Consider the following 15,648-nt stretch of genomic DNA (forward strand, 5'->3'; position numbering starts at 1 on the left):
CGTGCTCTTTTTGAGCGTCTAGACTCTTCGATAACTATGCTCACTAATTAATTTTTTTATGTATTTTCTTACACATAGTTGCTATTTTGCCAGGGTTGTTCACATGAGACTGTTTTGGAATCCCTGTGTGTGTAACCTTTACAATGCAATAGGGAAATATATGCAGTTGCTGCAACGTAACTTATAACTGCAGTTTTTTCCTTCTTTCGCTTCCTATTCCTCCTGACTTGTGTATTTTATTGTATTTTAGTAACTAAAATATGGCATTGCTTTCCCATTTACCGATATTATCACTGGCAGATGAGCTTTTGAAATCTGCTTAACCTTACATATTGTCAGAGGACACACAATGTTCCATTGGACACATCTTTTGACCCACAGTTACATCTCTATCTTTATAGCTTATTTTGACAAAGCTATTGTAGAATACAATTATCTTCTTAGTTATTTTATATAACACAGACCCGTTCACGCAACAGCAGCACTAAAAACATAAGTGTTGCACAAATAGGGGTTCAGCTGGGATTGAATTACAGAAACCAGAATGTAGTCCATGCCATAGAAAGCAGAATGGGGGAGTTTGAATATGTGCACTTATCCTACTTACTTTATGAGTAAAAAATGTGCAAGGAATTTTAGTGCTCCAGGCAAAATTCTATTTTGTTCTTGTTGTAGTCTCACTTTGCAGAAAAAAAAACAGTTTTTCTGGCTTTTTGCATTTACTTGGCACTGCTGCTAAGTATCAGCCTAAGGATGCTGCTTTACATTGTCTTGTAGAACAGTGGTTCCCAGCTTGTGGTCTGAGGACCCCTGGGGGTCCGCGAAGCCTCCTCAGGGGGTCTGTGAATTTGAAATTGGAGGCTAAAATTTAAATTAGTATCCTCAAATTGATTAGTAGGAGCAGTGGCAGTGCATGTGCATAAAACTGAATATAGTATGGACAAATTGTGGCTTCAATTGAATTTAGAAATGCACCATCCTTCCTATTAACATTTTTATTTCATTTGTTTGCAAATTAAATAAAGTGTGCTATCATTTGTGTATGTTTGATCCAATGCTTGTTTCTGAATTTCTTGTGTATTGTTTTGCGGTTCAAATCATCGACAAAGTTTAGGCCTGGGTTGCTTGCTTCCAGTAATGACTCAGTGGGGGGTCTTGGATTCCAATAATGATTTAGTGGGGGTCCCCGGGTTCCATTCTTGATAAAATGGGGGTCCACAGAAGTCAAAAGGCTGGGAACCACAGTGGAGAAGCTTCAGCCTTGAGACACAGGGAGAGAATGTTATTTTCCTAAAATCCATAATTTTGGTCAAGTGCAGAATTCGAGAATAGAAACCCAGTCTCACATCCTGCACTTTCACTAGCAGGGTGCACCTAGTTGCACAAGATTTGTATGTGTTTGGTGGGAGTGACAGGAGGTGGAAAAATTAGGTTAGCATTTAAAGTGGCGCTCTCAGTCGTTCTGTGACTTTGCTGTTGGCAATGCTTATGTATACTAATGGTTCTGAACTAAACACCACTTGGAGACTAATTAATGGTTATTTAAATGTGGTGCCTTCCCTGCCCCACTTTCAAGAGTAAAAAGAAGAAAAGGAATCTCGAGGAAGTGAACAGAGAAAGCAATTAAGTGAATTAGAAATTAATGAAACCGACGGGGTTAATGTTCAACCAGAGAACCGAAATAATCTCCCTAGACAGGAAATGGCAGTCATGGGAACTGAAGTGGAGGCCCGTGCTGATGTTGGACAGAGAACATGTTTCAAAATAAATCTTTCCTGCCCTGCATCATTCCTTTTGTACTCCTTAAGAGACCGTTCTGCACAGCTAAGTCAACCAACGAACCTCCCAGGTCTTCTAATAAGGAACTCGAAGAATGTGTTTTCCTGAACATGGCCTCTGTTAGTCTTTCTTTGTTTTTATTGGAATGCTTTAATGGGCAGAAACTGAACTTTGGTTTGCTGTATACATCTGAACGGAGTTAAAATGCAAACCAGGCCAGAGTTGTTTTTCTTGTAACTGCATTAGACCCTTATACATGATCACAAACCAAAGGATTGTAATATTCGAAATTACTTATTTAATATCGGTATGCAGGGAGTAGTTTAGAGTGTCACGTAACTAGTGGTTTCCCTTCCAGAATGAAACTTTTCTAGCATGATACATATCGTGTGGAGCCGACAGAACATGTCCAAAGGTGGCCTACCAGTGGAAGTGGTACATATGCGAATATATTTGGAAACAGGAAATGAGGTTCTGAAATAAAGCTGAGGAACTCATTTTCCCCATTTGCTGATTGCATTGAAGTGGAGGCAACTTTAGTAGTGTCTAAAGTAAAATTAAACACCCAATGCTGTAAGTGGCCACTGGTACCAGACTGCACCCAACTGAAGAGTCACATTGAATAGTATTTTTTCTTTTACCCTGTTGGTCATGACTGGATCAAAAACGCAGGCCACACAGTTTACCTTTCAATCTGGCCCACGTGGCAGTGCTAGACTGCCACACTGTTCATTACTGTTGATTACTATGGAGATTAGACCTGTGGTTTTACAGTGCACATAAAGGACAGTGCACCTTTGGTCCTCCCCAAACCCACCATGACAACTTCTGTATGTGTGGCTTATGAAAGTAGGGGTCTGCACGTTGTGCATCTCTTTACTTGGAAGGTTTTATGAATCCCTTTAGATGGCGATGGGTAAATTGGATGCTCTTCGGGCCTTTCTTAGGTTGGATAAGAGTGGGCCTGACCCGATGTGGATGATGATTGGTTCTGATCTGCTATTAATCAGTGCCTGGCTTCAATAGAATTGTTGCTGTGTGCTTAATATCAGTAAATTACTAAATCATTGTCTAGGAAAGTCTTTGGTATTTTTTTAACTTTAATAATTCATTTGAACCGGAGTGCTTTTATGATAGGGTTGGATTTATTGTAGTTAAAAGCAATTATTTTGTTTCTTTCAGAATTTTTCAAAGAACTTCTTGAAAATGCTGAAAAATCTTTGAACGAGATGTTTGTAAAGACATATGGACGTTTATACACACAAAACGCGGAGCTATTTAAGGATCTGTTTGTCGAACTTAAGCGATACTATGTGGGTGGAAGTGTTAATCTTGAGGATACGCTGAACGACTTCTGGGCACGCCTTTTGGAGCGCATGTTCCAGCTTGTGAACCAAGAGTACATTTTTTCGGAGGAATATCTGGAATGTATCAGCAAGTATACCGATCAGCTGAAACCGTTTGGAGATGTTCCCCGCAAGTTGAAACTACAAGTCACTCGATCGTTTGTGGCAGCACGCACATTTGCACAGGGACTTGCAGTTGCAAAGGATGTGGTCAGCAAAGTTTCTGCGGTAAGCAAATATTGATGAATTTCTTAAAATCTGATCATAAGTAAACAAATAATGCCTTGGTTACAGCAACAAAACAAGTTGGGTTAAATTTTGTATTGAACAGATATTGGTGTTGGATTGCTTGTTTAATGGCAGTGCCAAAAGTCTTATGTAAATATTCTGTTGAAGATTCAAATATGACCAGCAGCACCCTGTGAATGGGTTATCTTATGGAAAATAATGGCAGAGCAAGCAAAAATACAGATTAGTCTTTTCTAAATCCATCATTATACATAAAGTCCTTTATATCTGAGGATCATCTGTGTTCTTATTTTTTGGCACAAGATCACACTCATGGTTGAATGTTTTGTGTACAGATACATATATTTGTATGCTACAGAGTTGGCAGCGCACATATGTGCATGTATTTGTATGCTACGGAGTTGGCAGCGCCTACTGTCAAGTTATGGTGATGATGACAATTACAGAAGAACAGTATTAATCTTGTCATAATTTTTAGTTGCTTCTCTTAGATTAATCTGCAGGAGATGCCTTAGATATGTGTACTGGGAAGCAAGCTTCATGCTGTCCAAGTTTTATGCAGTTTGGTCCAGTGGTGGGTGAGTTGGTGTGAGTTATTTAGACTTCCTGTAATTTTTGTGTGTTTCCCATTCTACTTTGTATTATAATGTTGGCACAAAAATACAGCCAGCATAAAGTGGGACATGATCACTCCCTTCAGATTGGTAACTTGTGGTGAAAAGAGTAGTCCTCAGAAATAGGCCGTAAATAAATTTGTTCTTGGTTTTCAATTGTGTATCGGAGAATCCCTATGGACATGTTGAGGGGAGGGAGTCATATCCTAGGGAAACACATTTTTTAGAAAATGTTGTAGCGTGGACAAAAAATGACAAAATCTAGCCAATCCCGACTGTCCTACTTGATATTTGTTTTTAGTCTTGGACAAATCAGTGTATTTCTCAGTGCCATTCTCTGCAATAATCGGGAGCACTTCGAACTGGGCTAGGACTAGAGTGGTAAGCAAAAACTATGAGCCTTATGGAAGGTACTTCTATGCCCCATTTTGGGTTAGTGGGTGAGAAAAGACTGAAGAGGGGTGGCACTGAGCTACATATTGTTAAGGTTTGGCTTTCCCTTTGAAAGGGCATTAGCATATGGGGTATATGCAGCTTGTTTTATGATTTTGGAATCTTTCTGCACAGAGTTATATAATAATAGGGATTTGCGTGTTGAAACACATAGTGCATAAATTGGAAGCCAGTAAATTGACTGGAAGCAATCCTGGCAGTAAATAAATAATACTTTTAAACACAACTATTTTAGATTTCAAAAAGATAATGTATTTGCTGAGGTAACAACGATGTATTTGGTACTATCAAAATTGGAATCCATCATTCTTGGTTTGTATATCCTCTCTATTACTGGAATTAGCAAAGATAGTCCAATTTATAGTACTCCGTACAATCTTGGCCTGTGTTGCAATTTGCGAAATCAGGAGTACATATTCCTCCTGTTGGAACGGTAAGTGAACAGCCTTTATGTTTATATTTAAATCTTTTTCTGACCAAGTGGGTAAGATGTGATTTCACACTAACATTATTTTGAGGAACTCCATTCGTTACTTCTACTAGGCAACTATTCTTTTCAATGGACTGTTTCACAATTGTTTTCACATGCTTCTTGGCGTAGCTCATATGTTTGAGTTGCCTTCGCACTTAGGATTCCTCCATGTGGAGTTAACCGGTTCCATTCATCGGACGTCTGGAAGCAGTCTGATGCTATGGTGCTAGTGTGCATCGGACAGCTCCCGGCCGTCCGTGCACATGGCACTGGAAACCCCTCTGGTGCGGGCACCAGAGTGATTTCCTTTACAAAGCACACAAGTGGGGCAACGTGTTTATTGACACAGGTGGGGCAATGCTGGGTGGTAGGAATTTTGTGGATTCCTGCTGTCCCGGACGTTTCCATCACAGATATGTAAGACAAATGTGTGATTTCAGGCAAAGTTGGAGATATGTAGGGCAATGTGGGTAAATAAAACCTAATGGCATCCACCCAAGACATGCCGTCCTGGATTCCCCAAGGTGTCTAGTTTTTAAAAGTGTACAGGATGGCTAGGTTTCCCTAGGTGCCGGTTGACCTAGGGTGCAAAATCTAGAGCCACCCACATTGGAAAACGAGTCAGTTTTCGTTGAAAAAATGAGCTGCGTCTGCGTTGCTTTTTTGGCAGTTTCCTGACGCGGATACTAGGCGTACCCACACAAGTGAGGTATCATTTTTATCAGGAGACATGGGCAAATGCTGGGTATAAGGAAGTTTGTGACTTTCTGCAGATTCCAGAACTTTCCATAACAGAAATATGAGGAAAATGTGTTTTTCAGTCCAAGTTTGAGAATTGCTAGGGATTCTGGGTAAAGAAATGTAGTGAGAGCCCCACAAGTCAGCTCATCCTGGATACTCCTAGGTGTCCAGTTTAAAAAAAAAAAATGTACAGGTTGGCTAGGTTTCCCTAGGAGCCGGCTGAGCTAGGATCCAAAATCTAGAGCCACCTACATCAGAAAAAGAGAATTATTTTTTGTTGGAAAAATGAGCTGCGTCTGTGTTGCATTTTGGGCCATTTCCTGTTGTGGGCACTAGGCCTACCCACACAAGTGAGGTACTATTTTTATCGAGAGACTTGTAGGAGCATAGAATAGAAAAGCATTTGTTATGACCAATTGGATTTCGCTGCATTTGTGCCTTTCAAATGTAAGACAGTGTATAAGAAAGATGCCATTTTGAAAAATACCCTCCAAATCACACGCTAGTATGGGTACCTACCAATTCAGAAATAACCAAAAATGGCTCAACACTGGCAGGAGGAGGAGGGATGCCTAACAGTGAAAGGAATAACCCAATCACTTCATCAATGTATATTTTGCCCATATTAAGGATTCTTCAGTTAGCTTTTCTTATTCCAACTCAGTCATCGATGCACACTAATTTACACCTTTTATCTCTTTTGGGATCGTTAATTATTCCCTTCAACACCTGGGTGTAATCTCATTTGCCAGTTTCTCCTTTTTCCGAGACAAAATGTAATACATCTGTTTTGTGGCACATACTGCTTATGTGGCATGCCTCACTTTTTGGGAATAATGTGCAGCATGCATCTTACCTTTCTTCTTCTTCTAGGTATGACCAGGTATTCTCTCCTCACTTTCTCAGTAAGTTCTGACTAGGGTGACTCTGGACTTGATGCATGCCAGTTTTTTACTATTTTGCATGGGGTGAGCTTACACTAGCATATTCCTCTCAATAGATATGCTATGAGTGCTTCCACACAATTTGTTGACTTTGTTTTAATGAGGTGGAGACTCTTGATATGGTTCCCCACAACTTGGAAAATAAGAACTTCTTAGGCAACTGGAGGGTTAGTAGTTTAGCACCCTCCATATTGCATATTACTTTTGAGAATGAGAGACACTCGAGACAAGGACCAATTGTGTCTTACATTAACCACTTTCTCACTATAATGGGACCGATAGGAAGTCTTCTGAAAATATGAAATCTATCTCAGAAGTAAAAAGTGACTAGATTGCTGGATTGTTCCAAGGTTAGAGAATAAGAATTGCTGGAGGGGTCAACTTTGAGGTACATACATTTGTACCCTATGGCTCTCCCACTCTTTGCACCTTCTTGAAACTCTTAAGACCCTGTCTTAGTGATCAGATTCCCCCACAGGCTGCATAGGATATTTAAGAAGAAAACCAATGATGGTCATGATGTTCAGGCTTTCCCGGGCTTTCAGATGTAGAATGAATAGAGCAGCCTTCTGGACCCTGCTCTGGCTCCCATGTAGACATATATGAAAGACTAGAATGGCATGCTTCCTCTGGGCTTTCTCAAAGGACAGCACTAGAAAATGTGAGTCAGCCTACTCTTGGGTGGCTGTCTATTCAGAGTGCTGCTGCATGCTATTCCAAGCTCAGTGATCTTGTCTGTCCTTACATATAGTAACTGACAGTCTTGTGCTCCCTGTGTGAACATCATTGCAAATATATATGTGGATGTTAAAATGTATGCATGTCCTCTTGCTTATTCCCCTGATTATTGCAATACATGTGGATCTATTTTATATGAATATTAAAAAATGCAGCACACAAACAGTCATGGTGACATAATGGAGTGATACTTGTTGTGCCATACTGTTCATAGAAGTTTCCTTGTCATTGCTGGCCCATAGTGCTTTCTATAATGGGTAGGAGTAGAGTTAACTCTCTCTAATAGGGCTAAGATATTGTGGATATGGGATTCTAATAGTATTTTAAAAGTAAATCCTTCCCAGACTAAAGGTTTGCTTGTACGGAAAAGACAGTGGTTTATCCCATCCACACCGGGTATACTTCATCGGTGTTCCCATATCTGGAATTATGTACATCACTACTGTCAGTAATTCTGGACTGCAGGAATACTGCAGCATTCACAGCAGGACCCAGAGTGGAATCTCGGATATGAGGAATTACCATGAAAAGCAGTTTTTTCACATCTGATTTGGATCATATTTGCTCATTTTCAGCCATTCTCTCATTGCGAAATTTCTTCAGCTTTTGATTGGTGAAATATCTCGGGGAGAACACTGGGGATGCAGCTTTATTGCATTTCTTGTCATTCCCAGTTCAACCACTAACTTTGATGCCTGCCAAATCGGGAATAATTGGGCACTCGGGCTGAGGGTTTAAGTTGTGTGTTTCTTTTGCCATTAAGGTCTGCTTCAAAAATCTGTCTGTGTCAGTCAGTAATACTCCAATTGTCTGACAGAATCGAATCGACAGAACTGGAGAGATTGTGCTGGAGGCGACATTTTAATCCCCACTGGATGAGCTTTGAAAACATGACTTCCTTCTCATTACTGGGAATGCTCCTAGTAGTGCCAGTGTACAAACCCCCGTTTTGATGGGCATCTTGGTGAGGTTATTGGATTATCTTTTATGATGCTCACAGACAGTTTCAAAAGCACAGAGACCTTGTTAATGATTTAATGCAGGTATTAGCACAATCCACATTCTTGTCCATTTTGCAATGTAAACCATCAATTTTCAGAGCAATTTTCAAGATCGTTAGAGCTGTAGACATTTCCTTTACAGCTTTCTGTTCGCATCGCTTGTTTCCCGGTTACTGGTGTGGCTCCATAGCAATATATGTCCGGTATTCTGCAAAATCTGGAAAACTGAAGGAAGGCATAATCAATCTGCTACATTAATCTTAAACAGACCAGAACATTGTAATAATTACATTTCTCTTGCCTTACTAGATTTCAGCAGGAAATTGTGCTCCAAACGTTCCTGTGACACATGCAGCCAATCTCTTAATACATCCCTAGAGCTGCTGAAGCAAAAATGAGCTACAAGCATCATGTCTTTCCTTCCTGTTCTAGTATTGGATATAGTTTCCTCCTTCTCATTAAATCTTCCGTTTTGCCTGTTCATTTTGTTTCATGTGTGTTTAGGTCTTCCATGTATGTTTTCACTTACGTTCTTTGATGCTACCAGATAGGGGTGGAAGACAAGGTGGAAGATGTATGCCTACTTTTTGTAAGCTACCCTATTTCTCACATTGATTTTCTATGAACAGCAGAAATGGGTGCAGTATTTTTGTCTGCACATTTACAATTTGTAACATACATTGTCAGAAAAGCCACAATTGTCATGCAGATATGGGTAAACTGAAAAATGTGTGAAGTTGCAGTGTTTCTCACAGAACGTAGCCAAGGTTGTAAAAAAATGATTGCATCTTCAGACACACCTGACACCCCTGGCCCAAATATCGTATGAAAAGTAAATATACCTTACTGTGTATAAAATGTCTGCAAAGCTTCCACACCATTTGTTTTTACAACTGTGCCTTCCCATGAGTCTAAAATCAAAGCAAGCATAGTATCGCTGTCTTTCTTAGTTATCAGATGGAAAATCGGTGCCTCTGAACACCTATTTTGAACCCTCATAATGCACTCATAATACGTCTTGTAGCCTCCAAATGAGAGATCGTGCATTAGGATTTATATACAAAATAAATGTAATAAACAAAAAGCAAATGGCTTGTTTCAAACCAGATGGGTTTTGCTTATATTCAGTACATGTGCAGGAAATGTCTGGTTTCACTGAGGATGTTGGACACAGTAGAAAGCTGGTTGCAGCTGCACCTTCCAGACCTTTGCCTATAAAAGGCAAAAAACCCTCACCATTTGACTTGACAATTGCATATTTCAGCACTTTTTGGTGTGCATGAGGTCAAGTCAGGTGGACATCCTCTCGCGACACAAACTAGTATACTCCACCGCTACCAACCCTCTCTATACCATATTCCTCACTTAAAGGACATTCTTTGTGACCACAAGTGGTAGCCCCTTGAACCTTGAGCTTCCCTCATGAAAGGTAAATCACTCTGAGAAAGACATACATGTACAGGAGATGCACTCCGAGTCTTCAGCGTTTCTACCTGCTACTGGCGAGCTCATTTATTTCTTTTTCCTTCACCCTCCCCATCAGGTACGGGACACCCGCCTTATAAGTGAAGAAAGAAAACATTTTGAGAGTAGAATGCCAAGAGGAGAAAGAATAACTCCTCTGTGGCTGGAAACTTTTTTCCTGTCTCTTTAGCTCAGTGTGGTATGTGAGCATCATTTGTTGGTCCATCTGTATTATGTGACAAGCGCCCACCATCTAATAAGTAGCATCTGTTTCATGAACCTTTGCCTGCTCAAAAAGTCAGACACCAGTTTGGACATAGCATTTTGTCAATTTCTTGCTCTTATTTTCAGAATGTATAATGTTTCCTGGTGATTGGCATCTGTTCCCTAAACATTTTTTTTTAATTATAATAACAGGTTACTGTAAAGATCTAATTATGCTGTGAAGGCAGGACCTCCACATATTTAGCTTTTGCTCTCCACTGGGGTCTGGGAGAACCATTTCGGGCTCCTGTCAATCGACAGATCATATTACCCCAGTACAGCCCACAAAATTAAAATGAGTTTTTCACGAAAACAATCGGGTCTATGGGTGAGTACATGAACATGCTCACTTTATTAAAATGCACCTTTTAGTTGCGTTTGTCATTTGGCCCCAAGGCCCCTGCCACCTACAAGATACTTTTTGAAGCACTTTCTGAATTTCTTCTTCGTGTGCTTTGTCCATCTGTTGGGCTTTGCCCATGAATGACACTTCCTGCCTACAGGCCTGTCTCAAAAAAGTGTGTCAGTTTTTAAATATCTACTGGTCGCATGAAACTCAGGGGTCAATGTAATATTTTATGTAACTTCAAACTTTTAACGTGATTTGAAGAAATATTGTGTCTAAATTGTAGGGTTGTTTTTTGTTTTTTGGTTTTACTATAGGATAATATATTACTATAGCTCAGTCACACGCAAATCCTTACTTAGGGTGGACTAGAGTAAGGGAATCCACAAGTTAATAGCCCTACCTGGGAAAGGCCTTAGTTGAATTTCTCTCTTGACCATACACAGGTTGAGTAATTTCATTGTTAATGAGCCCAATGATCAATCTTTTGTCATTACATGGATTTGGGGTATACTGCCAGCTTGGAGCCCATCATGTGGGACCCTACCTGCACTGTGTCCGACATCACCATTGACTTATTTGAAGAGGAAGGAAAGAATGATGATGTGGGGATGAAGCTTGTGCACTGAAGTCGCGACCTTTGGACTACTGAATATTTAAGAAATTACCCTGTGAGGAATGGCCTGCTGAAAGTAAACCTTTGAATTTTGTAATTTCGCAGGAATTGTGGGTGTAGATCATTTCCGAAGCCTCTTGTGTCTGGCACTGTTTAGCCTTCAGGTTTTCATCAATATAGAGTTGGGGATATTACTAATATATTGCTAAACTGGGCCTCTTATCTTTATACAAGATGTAGTGAAAGAAACTAGCCATTCTCACCTGCTAACAAAATGAGAAGAGCTGTTCTTTCTTATCACATGTATCTAGTTGAATGGAGACTTCTTACTATTGCTGGACCGGCGGGTTATTTGACAGACTTGAATCCTCCGTTGAGTTGCCATCTACTGCTGCTCCTACTTACTTCTTTAGCTCAAGTGCATGGAGACCTGGATGCCTGTGTGCTGGCTATGTCATACGTGTGCAGTACGTTAGAATCCTGTAAGAGACAACTTAAGAAAATTGTTGCTTCTCACATCCCTTCATATATAACTCGTGTTGGGAAAAGTTTTGGAAGTGCCTGTACAGTCCATCATTGTTCTCAGATGCTGAACATACTTCTGAAGATACCTAAACGTTTTGTTTAGTAGTCCTATTACAGTCAAAGCCCAGCGTAGTGATAGCATTACTGTTGGTATAAACGTTGTCCTTGTTGAGGGAAACGTTGCAGGACCAGCACAGTCCACCAGCATCAGACAGACAAGGATGTAATCTCTTGGGTTTAAGAACTGTCCCTTTCAACTAACAAAAAGTGCAAAGACCTTACTGGTTAATCTTCTGCAACTACTATCTGAGCCTTTGGATCCCTCTTTGACTTCACTGTGGTGTCCACATCCCTTATCTCACTCTGAAGACTCCACAAAACCAAAAACCATAATTAACAACAAAAATGCTTAAATGCGATATGGTGTGCTCTATCTGAGCATGCCATTTAAAGAGTACCTTCTGCAGCCTGGTGGTGAAGCTCTCTAGGGGTTGTGTTACTGAATATGACTGACAATAGGGTCCCGAGCTGTACAATCCTGTTCAGGTAGCTCTCGTGGCCATGTTCTGATGGACTGATTTCTGCTCCACACCAAAAAATAAAAATGAAGTTAAAATTATTGAAAAAGCTCCCACTAAACCTGCCTATATTCACTAGTCTGTTACCAGTACCTTGGTCTTAGCCTCGGTTCAAAAATGTCTTACCTTTTCTGGTAGTCTTTATAGTTTTTGAGTTATCACTTTCACACTTCTAATTTTGTGGTGTTTTGTTTATATATGTAAATGTCCTCCCCAATCAAAATGGCACATGCGGATCAATACTGAGGTATGAATACGCAAAAATATATTATGAAACAGCCTCAGGTTCATACTAAGTAAACGGTCAGTGTAAATTACTTGTTTATAACGTAGCTACTATTTTGTGTTCTATGTGTCGCCATATTCCTGGCGCTGAATATTGATATCCTTGAAAGATGCCGTGCTCCTGGAATGGCTTGAAGATGGCATCACCCTTGGGGATACTTAATTTATCAGCTGCATCCTTTGAAAAAAGGACATTTGCAATTTTCTTTTGGAAATCAGAATTTTTCATTCGGGTTTCTGGCGGCCTTCAACAGAAAATCATCTTAATATTTCGTTTTCACTAAGATAGTTATTTTTTTTTTTGGGGGGGGGGGGGTGATCTGGACAACCTTATAGAGGAAGTGTGGTTTGCTCGACCTGAAGAGAGCGTGTGCTCTCTGTAGAGGTGCTGTTTTTGTCAGATCATCATGTGACCTATTAAAGTTTGCCGTATTTGCGGAAAGGGTAAATATGTACATTTTTTAATGTCAATAATGGTTACCATCATTTTGAATGAGGCTCTTTGCTTTCCGTTTGCCGTTACCTGCGGAACGTATAGAACTTGCCATATTGACCGATCCTATAGATGCTTGAAGGTATGCCTCTATTTAACATTACCAATGACGTGTATCTGAAAAATCCAGACATGTCAAGGAGGAGGAACTAAATACTAAGTTCCATTGAAGAAAATGTTGTTACCATCGTTATGATCTGAATTTTCTCAGCACGCTTTTCGTCCTGTAATAAGTATAACGCAGCTAACTATGGAAGGCAAGGACAGCAATGAAGGCACGTACATGGGGGTATGGGACTCGAAGCATAGGCAGCAGTTGAGGTGGTAGTGGATAGATAGGGAGGCGTGGAGGTGCTAGGCTAAGGTTAACTTTCATTGGGTGTCCCGGGTGCCCATGCCAGAGCGCAGGCTGCTTTGGGCTGTGTAGTCATGCCATCAGCAGGGTGGACGGGTGTGTTGCACCAGAACATGAATGTGTTCCACCTTCAGCGCGTAGTGGGTGAAAGTTTTTTGTGCTTTAGTTGTAAGACCATGAATCCAATCACCTAAACATCCTATAGGGTTGTAGGTGTACCCGTTGCTCAAGAAGCGCCTTTAAAGACGCCCTGAAGAAACTTCCTCCATGTGCCTTGCACTCGTATTACGTTAAAACGAATAACATTCCCAGGATGCGGAGTCCATGCAAGGAATGTCTTTTGTGTTGAAAGAAGTTCTCTGCAATCTGGTTTCCTTGTCTGGGTCATACAGAATTAGTGTTCCTCTTTTACTTTCTCTCTTCCGCCTCTCATTCCAGTTTACTCTCACTTTTTCATCACTCTTCCAAAGACCAGGGCAATCCTTCCCCTTCTAACATAACTATTTTTTTTATCCTTGCCCTGCCCTTCACCCTTACCTGTATTTCTACGACAACACAGCTTGTAAAAAGTAAGTTGCGGCAGCTGCTTTATTTCTGAGCTGTTCTGTCTGCAGCTCATGTACTGACTCAGATAAATTTCAAGTTGAATTGGTCACTTCAGAGGGACCAGTCGCACAACTGCAGGCCCGCAGCTTTGCCCCATGCAAATGCACACTTTCGTGGTTGATGTAGCACGTGGTGCATTGGGGCTGATCCCTCAGTTCCGTAGGCTGCAGCCCTTCATAATGGCTTGAGTCAGACCTGGCACTTCTTAGCGTACACCCAGAAAAATGTTTAGGCCCGTCCTCGTACTTTATTTCCTTTAAACCAGTTACCACTTGGAAGGTTTATGCATCTCATTGGGTCTGGGGATACCACCATTTGAAATCTGCGTTCTTGGTAGGTTCATATATCTAATCACAAGAGCATTCTTTCAGCATAATACCTGCAAAAAATCGTGTGACTGTATGTTTACGTTTCTTCTGAATGTGTTTATTTTTTAAAGTTTATTTTTATATGTCGTTTATTTAGTAGGATGGTTTTGCATGGGTTGCTCGACATATTTTTGAACGCCTTTTTAAACTCGTGCTTTGATTCACAGTTACTAGTTGCACCCGTGTAAATTAAAGTTACTCATAACGTTACCAGGTGAACAGACCTTGACAAGACCAGCAATTATGAATGACGTTACTTTGTATCTCTATAGATTAGCTCCTTACTGGTTGACTTAAGCAGTGACGCGGGGCGCCATCTAGTGGACTCTTTTATCCTTGTTTCTACACGCAGTGTGCGAATGCACCGACGCCTTCACGTAACCTGCTTTCCAAAAACTATTTCTCTTTGGTTTCTGCATGTGACCCAAACAAGTATCTACCCAGTATCTGGATAAACAAAAACAGAAAACCCTCGCACCTCGGGAACTGCTATACTTCGAGATTTATTTGAAAGATACATTCAGAACATTCTAAAATCAAAAAATACATTCTTCTAATCTAGTGTATTGCATTACCGGGCATCCATCCCCTTTAGGATGAAAAGGCACCGTGAAAGTAGAATGACCAATGCTGGACAATTTAAATCGGCACTGATTACTGCTTAACAAGACATTTCCTGTCGTGCCTGTGAGGTTTTTGCTCCCAACGTTAAGAGGCAGCAGTAAGTCCTAAATGCTTCCAAGAATTCCATATTTCGTATGAGCCGATAATTAGGAACATACGTCTGGTGCACACTGTAGTACTAAATGTGTTTTTCATTACTCAGCGGAGTTTCTTCCTGCCATGGTTCACGCCCTTGCTTATTTTCTGGGTTCTGGTGTGTGTTGTGCTGTCGAACGTTGAAGTATTCCGAGCTCTGGAGAGCGCGCGCCACGACGCAGTTGCAAATCCCAAATCCGACTCGATGAAGAGGATGCGGATCCCTCCTGCGGCATTGCTAAGCCGAGAGATAGTGTAAGGTGGAGACTAAGCAGTAGCTGGACTTGTCTGAGTGTTGAAAGTAAAAAATGCGGTTGGTTCAGGCTGGGTGTGAATGACAGCCTGACATCTGTCTCTGGGAAGTCCGAGTACGCTCAGGGCATGCTGTTTTACAATTTCTTCCCTCAACCCTGTCAGGCAGTCTTTGGGATAGGGAAACAACTCTGTGATGAGCATGACCCTGGCACAATGTGTTAACAGTGCGAGGAGGGTTTGTGCTCGTATCGAACACGATAAAGGTAGATAAGGGGTATATATTGGAGAAATGCTGGGTAAATATGTTCCTTTAATGTAAGAATGCTTGCTGTGAGATATTGAAATGCTAGAAAGATTGAGGAAGGACAGGCTGTGGATGTGAAATGGGGCTTGCACG

At 40.8% G+C, this 15,648-nt stretch overlaps 1 protein-coding gene across 1 annotated transcript in view; it reads left to right on the forward strand.

Moving 5' to 3' along the window:
- Nucleotides 1–15,648, forward strand: part of GPC4 (glypican 4) — a 187,571-nt gene that overhangs the window by 103,683 nt on the left and 68,240 nt on the right. Inside the window, exon 3 of the mRNA XM_069212519.1 lies at nt 2,962–3,353. Within this exon, the coding sequence (XP_069068620.1) occupies nt 2,962–3,353 (392 nt within the window). The remainder of the gene's footprint in view (nt 1–2,961; nt 3,354–15,648) is intronic.

Source organism: Pleurodeles waltl, chromosome 2_1 (assembly GCF_031143425.1).
Source record: "Pleurodeles waltl isolate 20211129_DDA chromosome 2_1, aPleWal1.hap1.20221129, whole genome shotgun sequence".
Classification (NCBI taxonomy): domain Eukaryota; kingdom Metazoa; phylum Chordata; class Amphibia; order Caudata; family Salamandridae; genus Pleurodeles; species Pleurodeles waltl.